At 39.8% G+C, this 15,287-nt stretch overlaps 1 protein-coding gene across 1 annotated transcript; it reads left to right on the top strand.

Annotated features, from left to right (window-relative positions):
• The first annotated feature begins 57 nt into the window (after positions 1-57).
• Positions 58-9,315, top strand: ino80db (INO80 complex subunit Db). The gene is made up of 10 exons (XM_060868641.1): positions 58-1,010; positions 2,304-2,550; positions 2,634-3,301; positions 3,378-3,462; positions 4,117-4,326; positions 4,993-5,090; positions 6,439-6,572; positions 6,790-7,022; positions 7,101-7,255; positions 7,390-9,315. The coding sequence occupies exons 2-10, from the start codon at positions 2,333-2,335 to the stop codon at positions 8,097-8,099; spliced, it is 2,511 nt and encodes an 836-aa protein (XP_060724624.1). The 5' UTR covers positions 58-1,010; positions 2,304-2,332; the 3' UTR covers positions 8,100-9,315.
• Positions 9,316-15,287: the final 5,972 nt, after the last annotated feature.

Genomic DNA, 15,287 nt, shown 5'->3' with positions numbered 1-15,287 from the left:
AGAAACTGCGAGGCGGTTTTTGATAAAACGTATTCAGTTTCGTTATTTACATTCAGCGTTCAGTTCTTTCTTTTATTTTAGACATGACTTTTATGTTTATGTTCACACTGTAGAAATCTGCATTAATTGTGGCACTTTTTTTTTTTTTTTTTTTTAAATTACGTTATATGGAGGTTGATAGGGGGCATCATCTCATACATTGTGTGTTCAAGCCTAGTTGTAATTTGCTTTTCTGATTTCGACTTCATTTTTTATTGTCTGTATCGAATGCTATTATTATGGGATAGTGAGAATGAGACAATGTTGTCAGTGTCACGTGCGATTTTGTGTCGCATTGCCTGTAAAGTCAAGTTCAGAATTTCATTAAAAGCTTGAATGAGACGAGTGATGAAGCTGCCGGAGGAGACTTGAGGGAGATCAAGTTTAAAATCAATAACGAGGGAAGTCAAATGAAGCCAAACTTGACGTGTGCGCACTTCTAACATCATCCCACCAAACTCTTCATTCATGTTCCAGCTTTGAGAAACGAAGGGGATTTAGAATAAAGCTGAACACACAAAAGTTGAATTCCAAAATGGTTGCGGAGGTTGTTGTTGCACTGTCGCCTGTTGTCATGTCCCCCCGGTGCCTGTAGTAGTGCTGTAAGAAGCCTCGATCCGGCGACCAAACCAACACCCTGTGCTCCATGTATACGCGCATTTTTATCCAAATAACCGACATCCAAACGCGCCCGACATTCGCTCAAAGGTGCGTGCGGGAACCAAATCAGGACCATCGCCGGATATACGCGGAGAAAACACCTCGGGATTAAGCCGGTCATTCGTAATAGCCGTCTATAGTGGGTGAAAAAGCGAGCCTTGTCCGGCTAACGCTAGCGCTAGCGGGCTAAGCTAAAACCGGAAGCGAGCAGCTGGCGCAGCACGGGAGTCGGAGTGAGTAGAAAGCCCGCGCAAGTGCGAGGCGGAGCGGGTTGCTTCCTACGTGACTCAGGAGGATTCTGTAGGCCCACGGTAACTACGAATTTAGCTTAAAAAACACTTAAAATGGAAACATGCACGACGAAAAAACACGACTGGTTTGATAAACATGACCATTCCAAAAAAAAAGTCTACAGTTACAGTCTCGCGTTTGGGATTTTTAAACGAATTTTTTTTTTACTATTGTTTTTGCGTCACGGCACCATTTTTGCGCATTAAAACAAACTAATCACGACGAATTAAACAGAATACACCACAGATCGTTAATGTACCGTGGATGTAATTTTGTTAATATGATGATTTAGTGTTTAAATCCATCATATCGGTCCAACTCCACCTAGCAAGCTAATCACTTTCCTATCTTTCTCGTTGTCCCTCTTTCATCCGCAGCGGAATGATCAAACGGTGACCGCGCGCGCGCTACTTTAAGCGTCTCTCCTAATCCTGGCCTCTTAAGTAACTGATAACGCGACCCGTGTGTGTGAGAGATAGAGCAGGAGGCGGGAGGTTTTGGCCGCCATCCCCTTGCGCGTTTAAACTCGCTTTGCATGTCAAAACCTTCCGTGCACTTTTTTTTTTTACTCCTTTAACATTTTAGGATTTATCCCTTCACGCGCTCAATGCACCTGCTTTACCAAGAATTACTAAACTCATACTTTCAGCATTGCACCGTGTTTTTTTTTAATAATAATTATTATAACACCACACTTTCACGCCTTGGTGTAGTTTGTGAAAGGAGAAAAAAGCTCGAAATGCAAGGACACATGCAACATAATCAGTATTTATTAGTCTATAATGCACAAAAGTGACTCGTGCTCACACGCACGCGCGCGCGCACGCACACACAGTGTGGATGTAGGTGTGACTGGTGTTTCATTATTATTTAAAGGAGATAAGGGGGAAAAAACCCATCCCAAACCCTTTCCTCAGTCTTATAATCAGAAACAGTGTTCTATGGAGATTTGTGAAGATTATGAGGAACCAATTAAAAGTTTTAACAGGACGACTCGTACATTTTATTTTATATAAAGTGGATTACAGAGAGCTCTGATAGTTTGGCTCTGGGTATTTGACCTCCTATTAATGGAGATAGCTGATAATTAGTACTTGCATCATTTATAATAAAGATTATCCACTCCCTTGAGAATTTTAGTAGTTAATTGGACCTTTCCTGGTTACTGGAGAGGTTCCATCATTAGTGTGTATCTTTTACATGGTACTGTAATGAACATGTAGTGGCTTATGGTACCGTTATAGTCCTCATGTCAAACAATCCTCAGACGTGTGCTTTTCATGAAAGGTTTTAATCAGATATTTTTCTGCCAGCTGATGTTTCAGAGAGATTCAGCCTTGGGATGTATGAAGGGAAACATATTCACTATTCGGAGGTGGACCACAAGCCTCTTTGTTCATACAGCCCAAAGCTCTGCAAACAGCGCAGGCTTAATGGCTACGCTTTTTGCATTCGACATGTTCTGGAGGACCGGAGCGCCCCTTTTAGGCAGTGTGAATATGTAGCCAAGTACAACAGTCAGCGCTGCACCAACCCCATCCCAAAGACTCAAGACCGCAAGTAAGTTTTGTTATATATTACATTATTGTTTTAAACAAATTTTTATAGTATACATACATTTATTTTTGATTTTTTTTAATCAGATATTGCAGCAGTCACCTCCAAGTAATGGGTGTCCTGCCAAAGAAAGAGAGAAAGAAGAAGCAAGACACTCTTGACTCTCTGGCCCTTAACATCACTGTGCCCTCTCTGGCTCTGAAAGCATCTAATGACCTGGACCACTTACTGCCAACTTCACCCTCCTTACTTACTCGTCTGCTCCCGTTGGACCCCTATGCCTTCTTTAAGGTTGATAAAGTGAAGAAAGAAGGCCCTAACTTGGGGAAGAAAGTCACAAACCGTTCAATTAATCATAAACAAAGACATAAAGATCACACCGTGACCCCAGTCATCTCCCCACATCCCATTCCTATTCATTCTCAACATGCTGTAGGACCTGCCCAAGCTTCTTTAGCATCCAAATCCCCTCTTATATCCATCTCACAACATCCAAAACCTAAATCAGGACCAGTATGCACAACAGCTCCTGTTCAGGCTGGCCATCAAACCTTGATCACCACCAATCCCAAGCCAGAGATGCATGCAGAGCTTGCTCTTACCCAGAGAGTTGTACCTTCAACTCCAAGCACATGTTTGGGCCCAGCAAAGGAGCTGAGAGCACCAGCGCATCATCAGGCTCCATGCTTGATGCAGCTTCACAGGCTGATAGAGCAGCAGAGAAGAAAGCATGAAGATCCAAGACCTCATTTTGGTGTGTAATTACTGATTTGTGTCCTGCAGTAATTTCTTATGTAGCGTTTAAGCTTTACTAACTATCTCTATTGCAGAGCTGTTCGAGGACAGCGGAGAGGACGAAGAGAGTCAAATGGAGAAAGTGACATTGTTTGAATATCAGAGCCCACAGGAAAAAAGGTGTGCGGAAGAATAGAGATTTTTCTTTTGATAGGCGGTGACAGCTGGTTGTTCTTTACAAATCCTATAGATAAGCAGTCAAATGTCTGATATGCAGAGGCAAATGAAACACAGTGGTTATCAGTAACAAAAGTGCCAACACCGTGGCATTGATTTTAGTCCATTGAGTGAAGCTTGATATAACAATATTTGTGATGATTACTCTGATGATATCATATCACCAGCACTGCAAGCCTTTGCACATTTTGTGTCGGAGCATCATTATGATGTATAACTGTAGATGAGCCAATCAGCACATCAATCTTTTTTTTTTTTTTTAACTCTCTGATATTAACTGAACCACTGGAAGCCCCGATCCTCTCAATCATCTCACATTAGTAGTCAAAAACATTTAAAAGATGAACTAATACCATTTCTATCCTGGTATATGTAGAATTTGTATGTAAAAAATATAAAATGTAAATATTTACAATACAGCTAGAAATCCATCATCCAGCTGAGTATTCATGACTGCAGCTTGCAACAAGCAGCTTTCAGACTGCACGTCTCCATTAACCTGAAAAATGAACTTTTATTTTAACGTAATAAGGTTAAAACAAAGATGACACGAGACGTGCTAATCTGTATCTAATCTGTGTTCGTTCTGTACAACAGGGCTGCTGGTTCTGGTTCCCGCAGGGAGCGACTGGCGGGGCTTTGCGGCTATTTGAGGCAAAAGCACAGACAATTGCGTAGATCGGAAAGAGGGTTCAGGAGAGAGAGACAGTCCCAGCACACTCTCCGTAATGCTTTGCTTCAGGCAGCCACACATGACTCTGATCATACTGCTCAAATAATTCAGCAGCGTCATACTGAAATCTCAAGGTAAACACACAGCCAAGAGCATCTTATTGATTCTGGCTTTATTATGTAAATGTGTCCCATGCATTAAGGCAAGACTCTACAAACTCTACAAACCAGCTAATTGTTGCTAAATGTATTTGTTGCTTTGGACTTTGATATATTTATTGCACTTCCGTTCAACTAATTAAGAAGACATTATAAATATTTTATGCAGTATGAAATATTGTTGATCCAACAACAATAATAGAAGCATTTAGTGAATTTCCTTCTAATATCTGTAATATTCTTCTAGTTAGGAGCAAGAATGTGTATGAAAAACTTCATGAATGCAGGAATTCTAGAAAAATCTAGAAATCTAGGTTCTGAATACTGAAAGAAATATGTAAGGAATGTTAAAATTGTAATGTAGATTTAATGTGTTTCTACTGTACTTAATGGGTGTGTATAAGGTCACAGGTCAAGAGCTTTAGTTAATGTTCAGAAATCAGAATGGGGACAAAGTATGATCTCTGTTAGAGTGTGCGTGCATGTGTGTGTGTGTGTGGGTGTTGGTGTTTGTGTGTGTTGAAATGTTTAAAAATACTATGTCAAACGACTGGACTTATTAACACCCATGGAAATATGTGACCCGTCTTCAGTGTCAGCGAAAGTAAATGAGATGCTAATCGGATGCGTCTGTTTTGCTAGTACTGCAGGCAGCTCAGACTCAGGACTGTGTGTGGCCCAGGTTAACGGCAAAGCCTGCACTAACCACTCCTTGCCTTTCACCAGACACTGCCTCCAACGTATCCTTTCAAACATGGTTAATGCACAGCCATGTCAATGCGTGGACACTGACTATACAATTCTAGCAGAAGATACTGCATGCCAAATAGATGTTGAGCAACTCCTGAAAATGCTTATTATGTTGACTTTGTAGAAGTCAACATTCTGTTTTCCTATTTAAGCTTAGACAAAAATGTATAAATAGTAACTCCTCCTAGGGCTTTCGAGCCACATGCACCAAATTCGGATATGTTGTAAACCCTGGTCTGTAGTTTGTTGCTGTTACTTTTCTAAGCGATCTGAGTACCGGTACTTCCGGGAACCGGGTCTCAAAGTGGCCTTTTTTCCCATAGACTCCCATTATAAACTTTTGAGGTTTATAACTCGGCAAGCTTTCAAACTATCTACACCAAACTCGGCCAGCTCCTTTAAGGTGAGACTCTGAACAAAGTTTTAAATTGGTGTACCGACTGGCCTTTTGATTGTCCCGCAGCCCCGCCCCCAAAATATGCAAAATCAAAAAACTGTTTTACAACATGGACATGTGACATATCAAAACACTCAGAACAATGAGGGGAACGTCCTCACAGGTATTCTGATGAGGTCACGTGACGTCACGTGATGTCACGTGAAAATTAATAATTAGCACAACATGGACTTGTGACATATCAAAACACAATGACTAGAACTTCCTCAAGAGTATTCGGATGACAGCACATGCTCGTCTCCACTTACCTCCAAATGTTTTGGCACCCGAGCTTTCTGTTTACTTGCTTCCAAAAGTAACACTGACCCTTATGTCCACTCGCCTCCAAAAAGCACCGCCCTTTGCGAATACTTGCATCGTCAAAGCCAACATAAAAGTTTGTCGCGACGAACTTTACAAATCTAGCTATTATTATTATTATTATTATTATTATTATTATTATTATTATTAGTAGCAGTAGTAGTAGTAGTAGTAGTAGTTGTCATTGTAGATCAAGCACTACTTAATCTCAGAATGAGCTTTGCCAAACAACAGGAACCTCAGGCAGGAAGAGAATAAAGAGGAGGTGTATTTGCCATCTGTCAGCATATGTAAATGAAATGATTGTTATTGATCACAGAGAATGATTTGTCATTGAAAAATAAACCATAATGATATTACTAGTCAACTGCTGGCTGTTCAGTTGTATGGAAATGATATTTGGATTTGTTTCATTTAAATGTAGGACTCAAATATTGTCATGTGCGCATAATATCGTGCAAACGCCTTCCACTTGGGACAGCCGTGATCTGATGTGTTTATACTCTAATCTATTAGTGTTATTGTGTGTATGTTCTTGTTTTGTGTTGTATACCGTATTGGTCCTTAGTGGTGGTGCTCAGATATCCTGCACAACAGGTCACAGCAGCTGTTCTCAAGCTGCACTGCACGTTTTGCAGATGGGGCACAGTGTTCTGTCCCAGTCTTCGACATCACACATCAGACACCACTCTGTCAAGAACATGCAAAGAAAATGGTGCGTTGATTTATTTATTTATTTATTTTTTTGGGGTGGGCTCTAACCCTCTGATAAGCACAATTGGATCAGACTCTTCTCGTTATTTTTATTGAATGTATTTGAATGTATTCACAACTGTACTGTAGTGAATGGTTATAGGCAAGCGAGTCATCTGTCTTTTAGTATGGGTCAAGTATATGTGGGTCACATGTGTACTCTCTTGCACACGGAGCAGGATAACTTCCTACGTGGAGATGTCAGTCGCAGAACGTACCATCACCAGCAGCAGCTGCAGCAACGGCGGCGGCTAAAGAAGGCCAAACTTCCGACGTTGAGCAAAAAACAGAAGAAGAAGGGTAGAAGAGGAGCAGTACGGCGACCTCAGAAACCCATCCCCCCTGCACTGCCCCAGGGTAACCTCGGAATACCCTCTGTCCTGTGCCTACTGACACAAGCAACTGGGATAAGGTAATATTCTGTGTGTGAGCTTGTGTGTCTGTATTTGTATGTATGTACCTTATTGTCTAATTTTTTTTATAATGACAGGAGTCCTTTGACCCCTGATTTGAGTGCTGATGAGCTTCCGGATGACATCACTAGTGACATCAGTGACATTCCTCATGACCTGGAGCTGAATCAGGAAGATTTTGATGTTCTGTCCCGATTCCCAGACGACCTGCAAGACTTTGATCTGTTTGAAGGTAGCAAAACAGAAATCACACCTTACTAAAGGATGCTTTGGTCATGAATTGAGATTTAGTGCCATTGTGACATATGAACCATAATGCGCTTAGAACTTCTTTTAACCATCATAACGTTATGGTTTTGAACACAGGTAAGCAAAATGAGCTCTTACCTACTTCAGAGGAAGCTGAGGAGCTGGTGCGGGTCCTACAGGACATGGGGTCCTACCCAGAATCCCTGGCATGCCTGAGCAGTATAGCTGAGCTGGGTCCAGTGGAGGGCTCGGACTGCCGTGGGATGGAAGGCGGTGTCATGGACCTGCTTGGTGCTCGTCTTTCAGCTGAGACCCTGTCCAGTCTGGAGTTGGACCCAAGCCTGCTTCCGACAACAGAGGACACCTTCCCCTCTTCCCCACGCTCCCCCCCTTCTTCTATAAGTCACCTAAGAGACAATTCTCGTTCACAGAGGCGTCACTTAACGCACATCGATGACCCCAAAGATGATCTGGTGGATGAGGACGTGTCGCACGGCTCCTGGGGTGTCCTCGCTCTGCCCCTCAGTGACTCGACTCAGCTCCACAATCTCATCACCTCAGACGGCCTGCTCATGTCCACAGCGTTGTCCACGCCACCTACTCCCATGCCAACAGCCCCTTGCCGACCCACCGCCACGCTTTCTGCCCTACCTGAGAGCAGCCTGACCATCCCAGTCACTTCTGCTTCCTCTTCTTCACCCAGGGTGGACTTCCTGTTTCCAGGGCAGCTCAAACACTCACTCTCTACTCTGTTAAGCCACTGCGGAATTCCTGCTGACTTGCAGCCTCACCACAGCGCTCCAGCGCCCACTATGGACCAGACCTGAACGGCCATCATGAACATTTTCAAGTGCACATCTCTTAGTATTCAGGGAAGGTTTTAATTTTATAACTTGCATGGGTTCTTCAGCTTAACTACTCTATCTTCCAATATCCTGATGGGTTTTTTCTGTCACTTGCACACCCCAGAGCAATAAGGAAACCCCACAAGCAAGAGTATATGGCACGCTTATTTTCTACGACAGATAAATTAGATGGATTTTAGCCATGGATGCACACCACTTGTATTCTTATATATGCATATTTAATATATTTATAGAGTAGTGATGTGCACAGCTAGTTTTAATGATGAGTCCAAACATGTGGTTTACTGTTAGAAATGTGGTTACTCGTTTAGAAATAATATGGAATGGTTATATGATGGAACAAAACAATGGCTGAAAGATATCACAGGTGTATCGGTTGTCTCCTCCTGTCCTGTAACAGTTAAAGTGGTTATATCGGCGGCTGGTGTTTGTGCTTTTCGTAGCTGTTCTGCTGTTGGGTTCTGCTTTTTTAGTGTCAAGTGCCATGAAAGCTATGTAAACCTTTTCATAATCAGTGTGCTGCAAATCAATAGTGTCCTTTGAAGAAGAGCTATAGATATGCTTAAAATGTCCTTGTTATGAACATCTCATTCTGTATATGTAATGTAACCCTGATGCCAGGAATCCATATTTTCTGGCTTCCACATTTGCGATTAATTTTTGGAAGATGTTTTGTCGCTTGTGTAACGGATCAAAGATCAGTAATGTTTGCATCATCTCAAGGCCTCTGTAAGAACGGATTGTATTAATTATCTTCACGGTAACATCACACCAATCTCATATTCTCACATCGCATGAAATTTCAGTCAAAGACAAGTTGGTGTCAGATAAGAACAGAGAAAAAAGTGTGTTTCATTCGAGTAGGCCTGCCAGTGTCTCAGATAATGCTGCTTTCATCAGTGTCAATAACAGTATATTACTCCTGCATAAACAGAGAAGCTGGGACCTGTATTTTTTTTTTTGTATTTGTATTCACTGAATGTATTGAATGATGGAAGGATTTGTTTATTATAACCAATAGAATTTTATCGCCCCCTCTGCTTCATGTATTGAAATGTCTTGACTTTTTTGTTACTAAAGGTTGTGGATGTGGGTATGTGATAAACACAGATGTATCACATTTTTTGTTTGTTTTATCAGAAATGCGTAAATTAAATCTGCTATGACTATTAGACAACGTCTCTATTATTTTAATTGTTAAGTTCAAGCAATGCATAGTAGCATGTTATATATATATACAGTATATATTAGTCTCTAGAGATAATGATGATGTTAGTGTTGGTGTTAATGAATCAGTCTATTTTAAGATTGTAAGAAGTTGCCTCTGCTAGCTTGCCTCCCACCAGCACAACCATCCTTGTGCCATTTCTTCCCTAGGTATCCTACATACACTCGGCCTTCTACACGATGTAAAAAAACAAAAGTGATTCACCAGACCAGGCCACCTTCTAACATCGCTCCAGGGTCCAGCTCTGATGTTCACATGCCATTTGTAGGAGCATCAGATGGCAGCATGGGCACTCTGACAGCTACACAACCAAGTGCACAGCAAGCAGCATGCACTAAGTAACTAAATGTAAACAGGATTATATGCCTTGAATCCATACAATATAGCACATAATATAGAAGTGGGATTGAAATAATTCTAAATATCAACATTAATATAAAGCAAAATTATTTAAGTATTTACCCCCATTTCTGCACAAACAACTAATTAGTTGTGCTTGAAACCAGTTTCTCTTAGAAATATGAAAGCCATATGAAATCCTATTAGGATTTTCCCAGAAGACATTTCTGTTAGAGCAAACCCAGAACTGTCAGTCTGTGCTCTGATGAGATGTAGGGAAACTGGATGAAACCAAAAGAATACCAGTTCCATCTTTCAAGATGCTTGAGACAGGGTCAGGTCAGTCTTCTGATAGGAACATTACCCTAAGCATACTAACCTAACTATATCTATAGTGAAGTCATTCAAAATATATTGTTTAAATTTCAAGTCACATAGTGTGACAATTTGAGCTTTGAGCAAACTTTATTATTATTGCTTTTGCACTTTAATTACTTGATCCTTGTTTACACATTTTTAACACTTTTGCACTTTTATAGTACAAAACAGACTTGGTGCTACTTGTGCTTACCCCACCTTACCGCACCATGTCGTCTGAGAAGCTCATTAGTGCCTACATTCAGCTGCTTTGTGAAAACATCAATACAAATACAATTAAATTTTAATTTGAGAGCTAAATTTGGCTTTTTTGATAATTAGCCCTAATTATTTAACACTGTTTATTTCACACTGAGTAAATCAGTTGAATTCATTAAAATTTCTTTCTTTAAAGCACTTAAAGGAGTGAAATTGCATTATTTAGAAAGCAATCCAATAGGAAGACAATGGAACTTTCATCAGTTTGAGTCCATGTTCGCAGATTGTGTAATAAACTTAGAATAAATTTACACTGTATTAGACTTCAAACAAACACGTGTCTATATAAGTATTTTTTATTTCTTTACATAAAAGCTTTATTGGTGCTCTATTATACATTATAAAGCTGAATATTGCATATTGGGGCTGCAAATCTACTTGAAAGCTTTGACATAATGCATGCATACATTTATAAATTTGGCTGGAGAAAAACATAATTTTGCTCTAGGTAGAAGAACATGAGTGATAAATTAATGCACATATAATAAGACTTTATTCCACAAATGCAAAAGTCAAAATTACAAAAAAAAAAAACATAGTTTGTGTGCAGAATTTAAGGGGAAAAAATTAATCTTGATGCTGATGAAAACTTCAGCACAAAAACACCTGCTTCAAATGAGTTTATAAATGATCTCTTCAAAGCTTATTCATAAAAATTGCTTTTATGAAGACATTTATTATTAAAAAAAAGAGGTTTTTTTTTATTAAAAAAGAGACACTGTGTTGTTATTAAACATGCAACAGCAATATATAAAATACTCCAGTAATCAAAAGTTTTTCTTGCCTTCTATTTTACCAGGGGACTCAAGTGCATGGTTGTGGGTGTTTGTGATTTGCATTTTCATATAAATATGGATTTCATAATATGAATAAAAGTTTGGCTTAACGTGCTGCCACGTTTCTGTTGTCCAACAGAAGCTTTTTTTTGTAGAACTACTATATACAACATGGAAAAATATGAGCAGCATCCGAAAAAAAAAGGCACTGAAGAGCATGACAGAGAAAGGAAATTAGTTTTCTCCATGACATGTACCATTATGGAAATAATTTGCTGCAATTGTGGTATCATTTGCATCAATTTGTTTTGAAAATTGAAAAGGCTAGGATTCTCCTGCTGTCTCTGTATATTTTACCCTGAGGGCCTGACATCACCTATCATTATTTACAAGTGTGTAAAAAAAAAGTATGTTCTATGTGCCTGATACCTTAGCAGCAGGGAGTAGTATCCAAGGGCAAGGTAGCATTTGCAGAATATTTCATTTGTTCCTTGCTTCAAAATAAATTGTACACACTTGCTTTAATATACTAGTTTCATAGTTGCTCTATACTTTATAATATACAAGGGATGCATCAGAATATCTACATTATACTATTGTAAATAACGTGAGCTTGTGGCATGCTTTGTGCTCGTGGTGATAATGTGTTCATCTGTTGCTGTATTTTCTTTATTTCCTTTTGATTATTTCCTATTCAGCAGCTGTGATGTTACAGGATTGTCAGTATTTTGATAGTACAGTAACAGTGATGTTGAATAAAAGACCCACAAATAAGGAATAACAACTGGATTTCTCTTTTAACTTGAATTTTCCTGAAGCTGTTCAGTTTAGAAGTATAACGCATGGTAAGATTACATGTTTCCTTTATACCTGCTCCCAGAATACCTCCCAGGGTGGCAGCTGAGGTGGCAAGGCTTATTTCAGGGGGGCAGCTGTCACGTTGGTTAGATGTTATGCGTGGTACAAACAGCAGAGGGCGCACGAGCCTTGCACGTGCACAAGTTAAACAGGACTCGTACCTATGTGGCGAACCGGTAGGTGGTTCAAGTCCTTAACAGACAACCCGAACATGATGTAGAGCTCGAGCTGAACTCCCACACCGAATCCACGCGTGTGTGGGAGTGCTGAAGGTTCGCTTACCCGTGAGTAATAATGCGATAAGCGGCGGGAACTTCGATGATGGCGGTAATGATGCAAAGCTGCTTTCCGTCATTAGAACGCTCGCGGGGGTGTGAGAGCGCTCACGGATTGGCTCGGGCGTTACCTAGCAACGCACTCTCGCGCTGTACTCTCTCGCGCGCGCTCCGAGCTGCGCCGCTGGTGCTATTTCGGTGCCGCGCGCTCTCTCCGCCTGCTGAAACATTCATGGCGTGGCCTTTTCCATTTCCATTTCCATCCTCTCAAACCAACAACCTCTTTAAAGGCTTATGTTCAATGTAGAAGATGGAAAGCAGCCCAAACACCCGACCGCCTTCACTACCGACTGCACAGTTAACTTATAAATGGGCGCGAAGGAATCACGCGCACCTCCAGAGAATCACTGATTCACTGATTCACTGATTGATTCACAGTAATGAGTATAATGATGACAGGACAAACGACAACATATCCAAGTATAGTATCCATACATATCCATATATATCCATATCCATAGTATCCATACATATCTTTTCTTTCTTTCTTTCTTTCTTTCTTTCTTTCTTTCTTTCTTTCTTTCTTTCTTTCTTATTATTTGAAGAAATGTTGGCAGAGACACACACACAAGTGAGTATTTCTATGTTTGTATGTGTGTGTGTGTGTGTGTGTGTGTGTGTGTGTGCGAGAGAGAGGGAGAGAGAGACAAACACACACACACAAGTGTTTATTTCTGTGTTTGTATGTGTGTGTGTGTGGGTGTGTGTGAGAGAGAGAGACCCACACACACAAGTGTCTATTTCTGTGTGTGTGTGTGTGTGTGAGAGAGAGAGAGAGAGAGAGAGAGAGAGAGAGAGAGAGAGAGAGAAAGAGTGTATATATTAGAGAGTAAAAAGAGATTGAGAGGAACTGTGTGTTCGTGTGTGTAGGAGGTGCATGTTTTTAGATCTTGGTAAGGACCAAATGTCCTACAATAATATATAGAATAAGAAAGGAATATCTGACAATTGTGACCTTGTGGGGACATTTGACATTTAAAACCACTTAAAATCTGCAGCAAAATGGAACCTTTTGGTTACTGAGGTCTAGATAAAAGTGAAATGTTTTGCTACATTAAAATTATTTGCTACGTTAATAAATATGCAGCGGAGAAGGATAACTGTGTGTGTGCGCGTGTGTGTTTGTGTGTTGTGGAGAGTCTATTTGTATGTGAGCTAGAGAGAAACTGTTTTTCTCAGTTTCTCTTCTTATCTCTATAGACTGCATGTGAGACCTTAAAAGAGAAGAGAGACAAAAAGAAACGTGTGTGTGTGTGTGTGTTTGTGAGTGAGTGAGAACACCTGGATATCTCTAACTGCAGAAGCCACAGCACCTCTGTGTACAGTGCATCACAAACCTGACTCTTTATGCATGCATGTTAGACAGAGTGTGGAGTTTGCTATTTCAGAGCTTGAGTAATTTCCCTCTGACTCTCATCAAAAAGGCATGTCCTCCCACAGAACTATTGTTTGCTCAATGTTTTTTGTTTTTTCGCACCATTCTGTATAAACTCTAGAGACTGTTGTAAACTCTAGAGACCTCTGTCATGAAATTCCCAGATCATTAGTTTTTAAAATACTTAAACCAGCCTATCTGTCAACAAACCCAAGCCACAAGCAAAGTAACTGAACTCACACTTTTTCTTCATTCTAATGTTTGATGTAAACATTACCTGAATCTTTTGACCTGTATCTACCTGATTTTCTTTATACACATGATTGGTTGATTAGATAACTGTGAATGTAAGAAGAGATGTTCCTAATAAAGTGGATGGCGAGTACACATGATCATAAACAGTGATGTGATGATGATTAGTGCAGTATCTGATATATGCTAGGAGACCAAGCGTACTATTTTTAATATTGTTTCAAACCGATTCTCTTTACATTTTATATAATGTAAATAATTGTATATAATTTATACCGTTACACCCTTCGGTTAAAACATTAAAGAATTGAAATGGAAATCAGTCTTAATGACACATTTTCCCCAAATTCTCACAACCCCGTGGTATTCTGTCTCTATGGTGCTGATCCGTGCTGACCCAGCATGTTCTACCTTTTGCCCAGCCACACATCCACCCTGCCATCCAGAGCTTTATCCAACACCTGTCTGTACCTGGCAAGATTGTAGGTTTAACAGGGTGCCCTCACTCTAGGTCATTTTTATTTAATTTATCTACAGTATAAGCTTTACTCATAGTTTGCAAGGTCCTTTAAAAGAGAAAGTTTGTGTTTAACTCTAACATAAAAAAAAACACTAAAAAAAGGGATTCATTCAGTGAAATTATGTGTTTTCTATGGGTAAGTTGTATTTGTTGTAAGTGTTTATTCTATTCTGTTAGGTAGCAGAAACTTAACAGCGCTGAACTGGTGAATTAGGCTGAGTTATGACCAACAAAATCAGCCATTGTGGTAGAATGAAATCATGAAATATTTTGTTAACAGCTCAAAAAATAAATAAATAAATAAAATAAAAAAATAAAAAAAAAATATATATATATATATATTCAGAGGCAAAAACTTTACATTCAGAAGCGAAATTGTTTCTAGATTGTCTTGGAATTCTATCTTACATTCTAACTTACATTTCCAAAAAATCATAATGAAAAGAAGAAGGAATACATTTTTAGTCAAATGGTTTTATTTTAGGCTTCCTATAAACAGAGTTCGATTTCATATCTTAAACACTTAATATAATGTGCTAGTAAGGGAAGAGGGCATGTTCTTTATAACTGTGGCAGACATTAAGTATCATGTCAAGCATGTTTTAATCTGTAAAAAAAAAAAAACAGATTGTGCACCAGTTGTTATTGCCTGATATGTTTCTGATGCATCTGCACCCTTGACAGACTCCAATTACGTTAAGTCATGTGTTCAGCCAATTTCTCCCTGCAAAAAAAAATCAGGCATTTAAAATAATTACTTTTCCCACCTGATCAGAGATAAGGCCCAGAGCACAGCTTACTAAGGCAGTGAAGTAGGCAGAGCCGCAGGA

The sequence above is a fragment of the Tachysurus vachellii genome, chromosome 4, assembly GCF_030014155.1.
Source record: "Tachysurus vachellii isolate PV-2020 chromosome 4, HZAU_Pvac_v1, whole genome shotgun sequence".
Lineage (NCBI taxonomy): Eukaryota > Metazoa > Chordata > Actinopteri > Siluriformes > Bagridae > Tachysurus > Tachysurus vachellii.
This window is presented reverse-complemented; position numbering and strand designations above follow the sequence as displayed.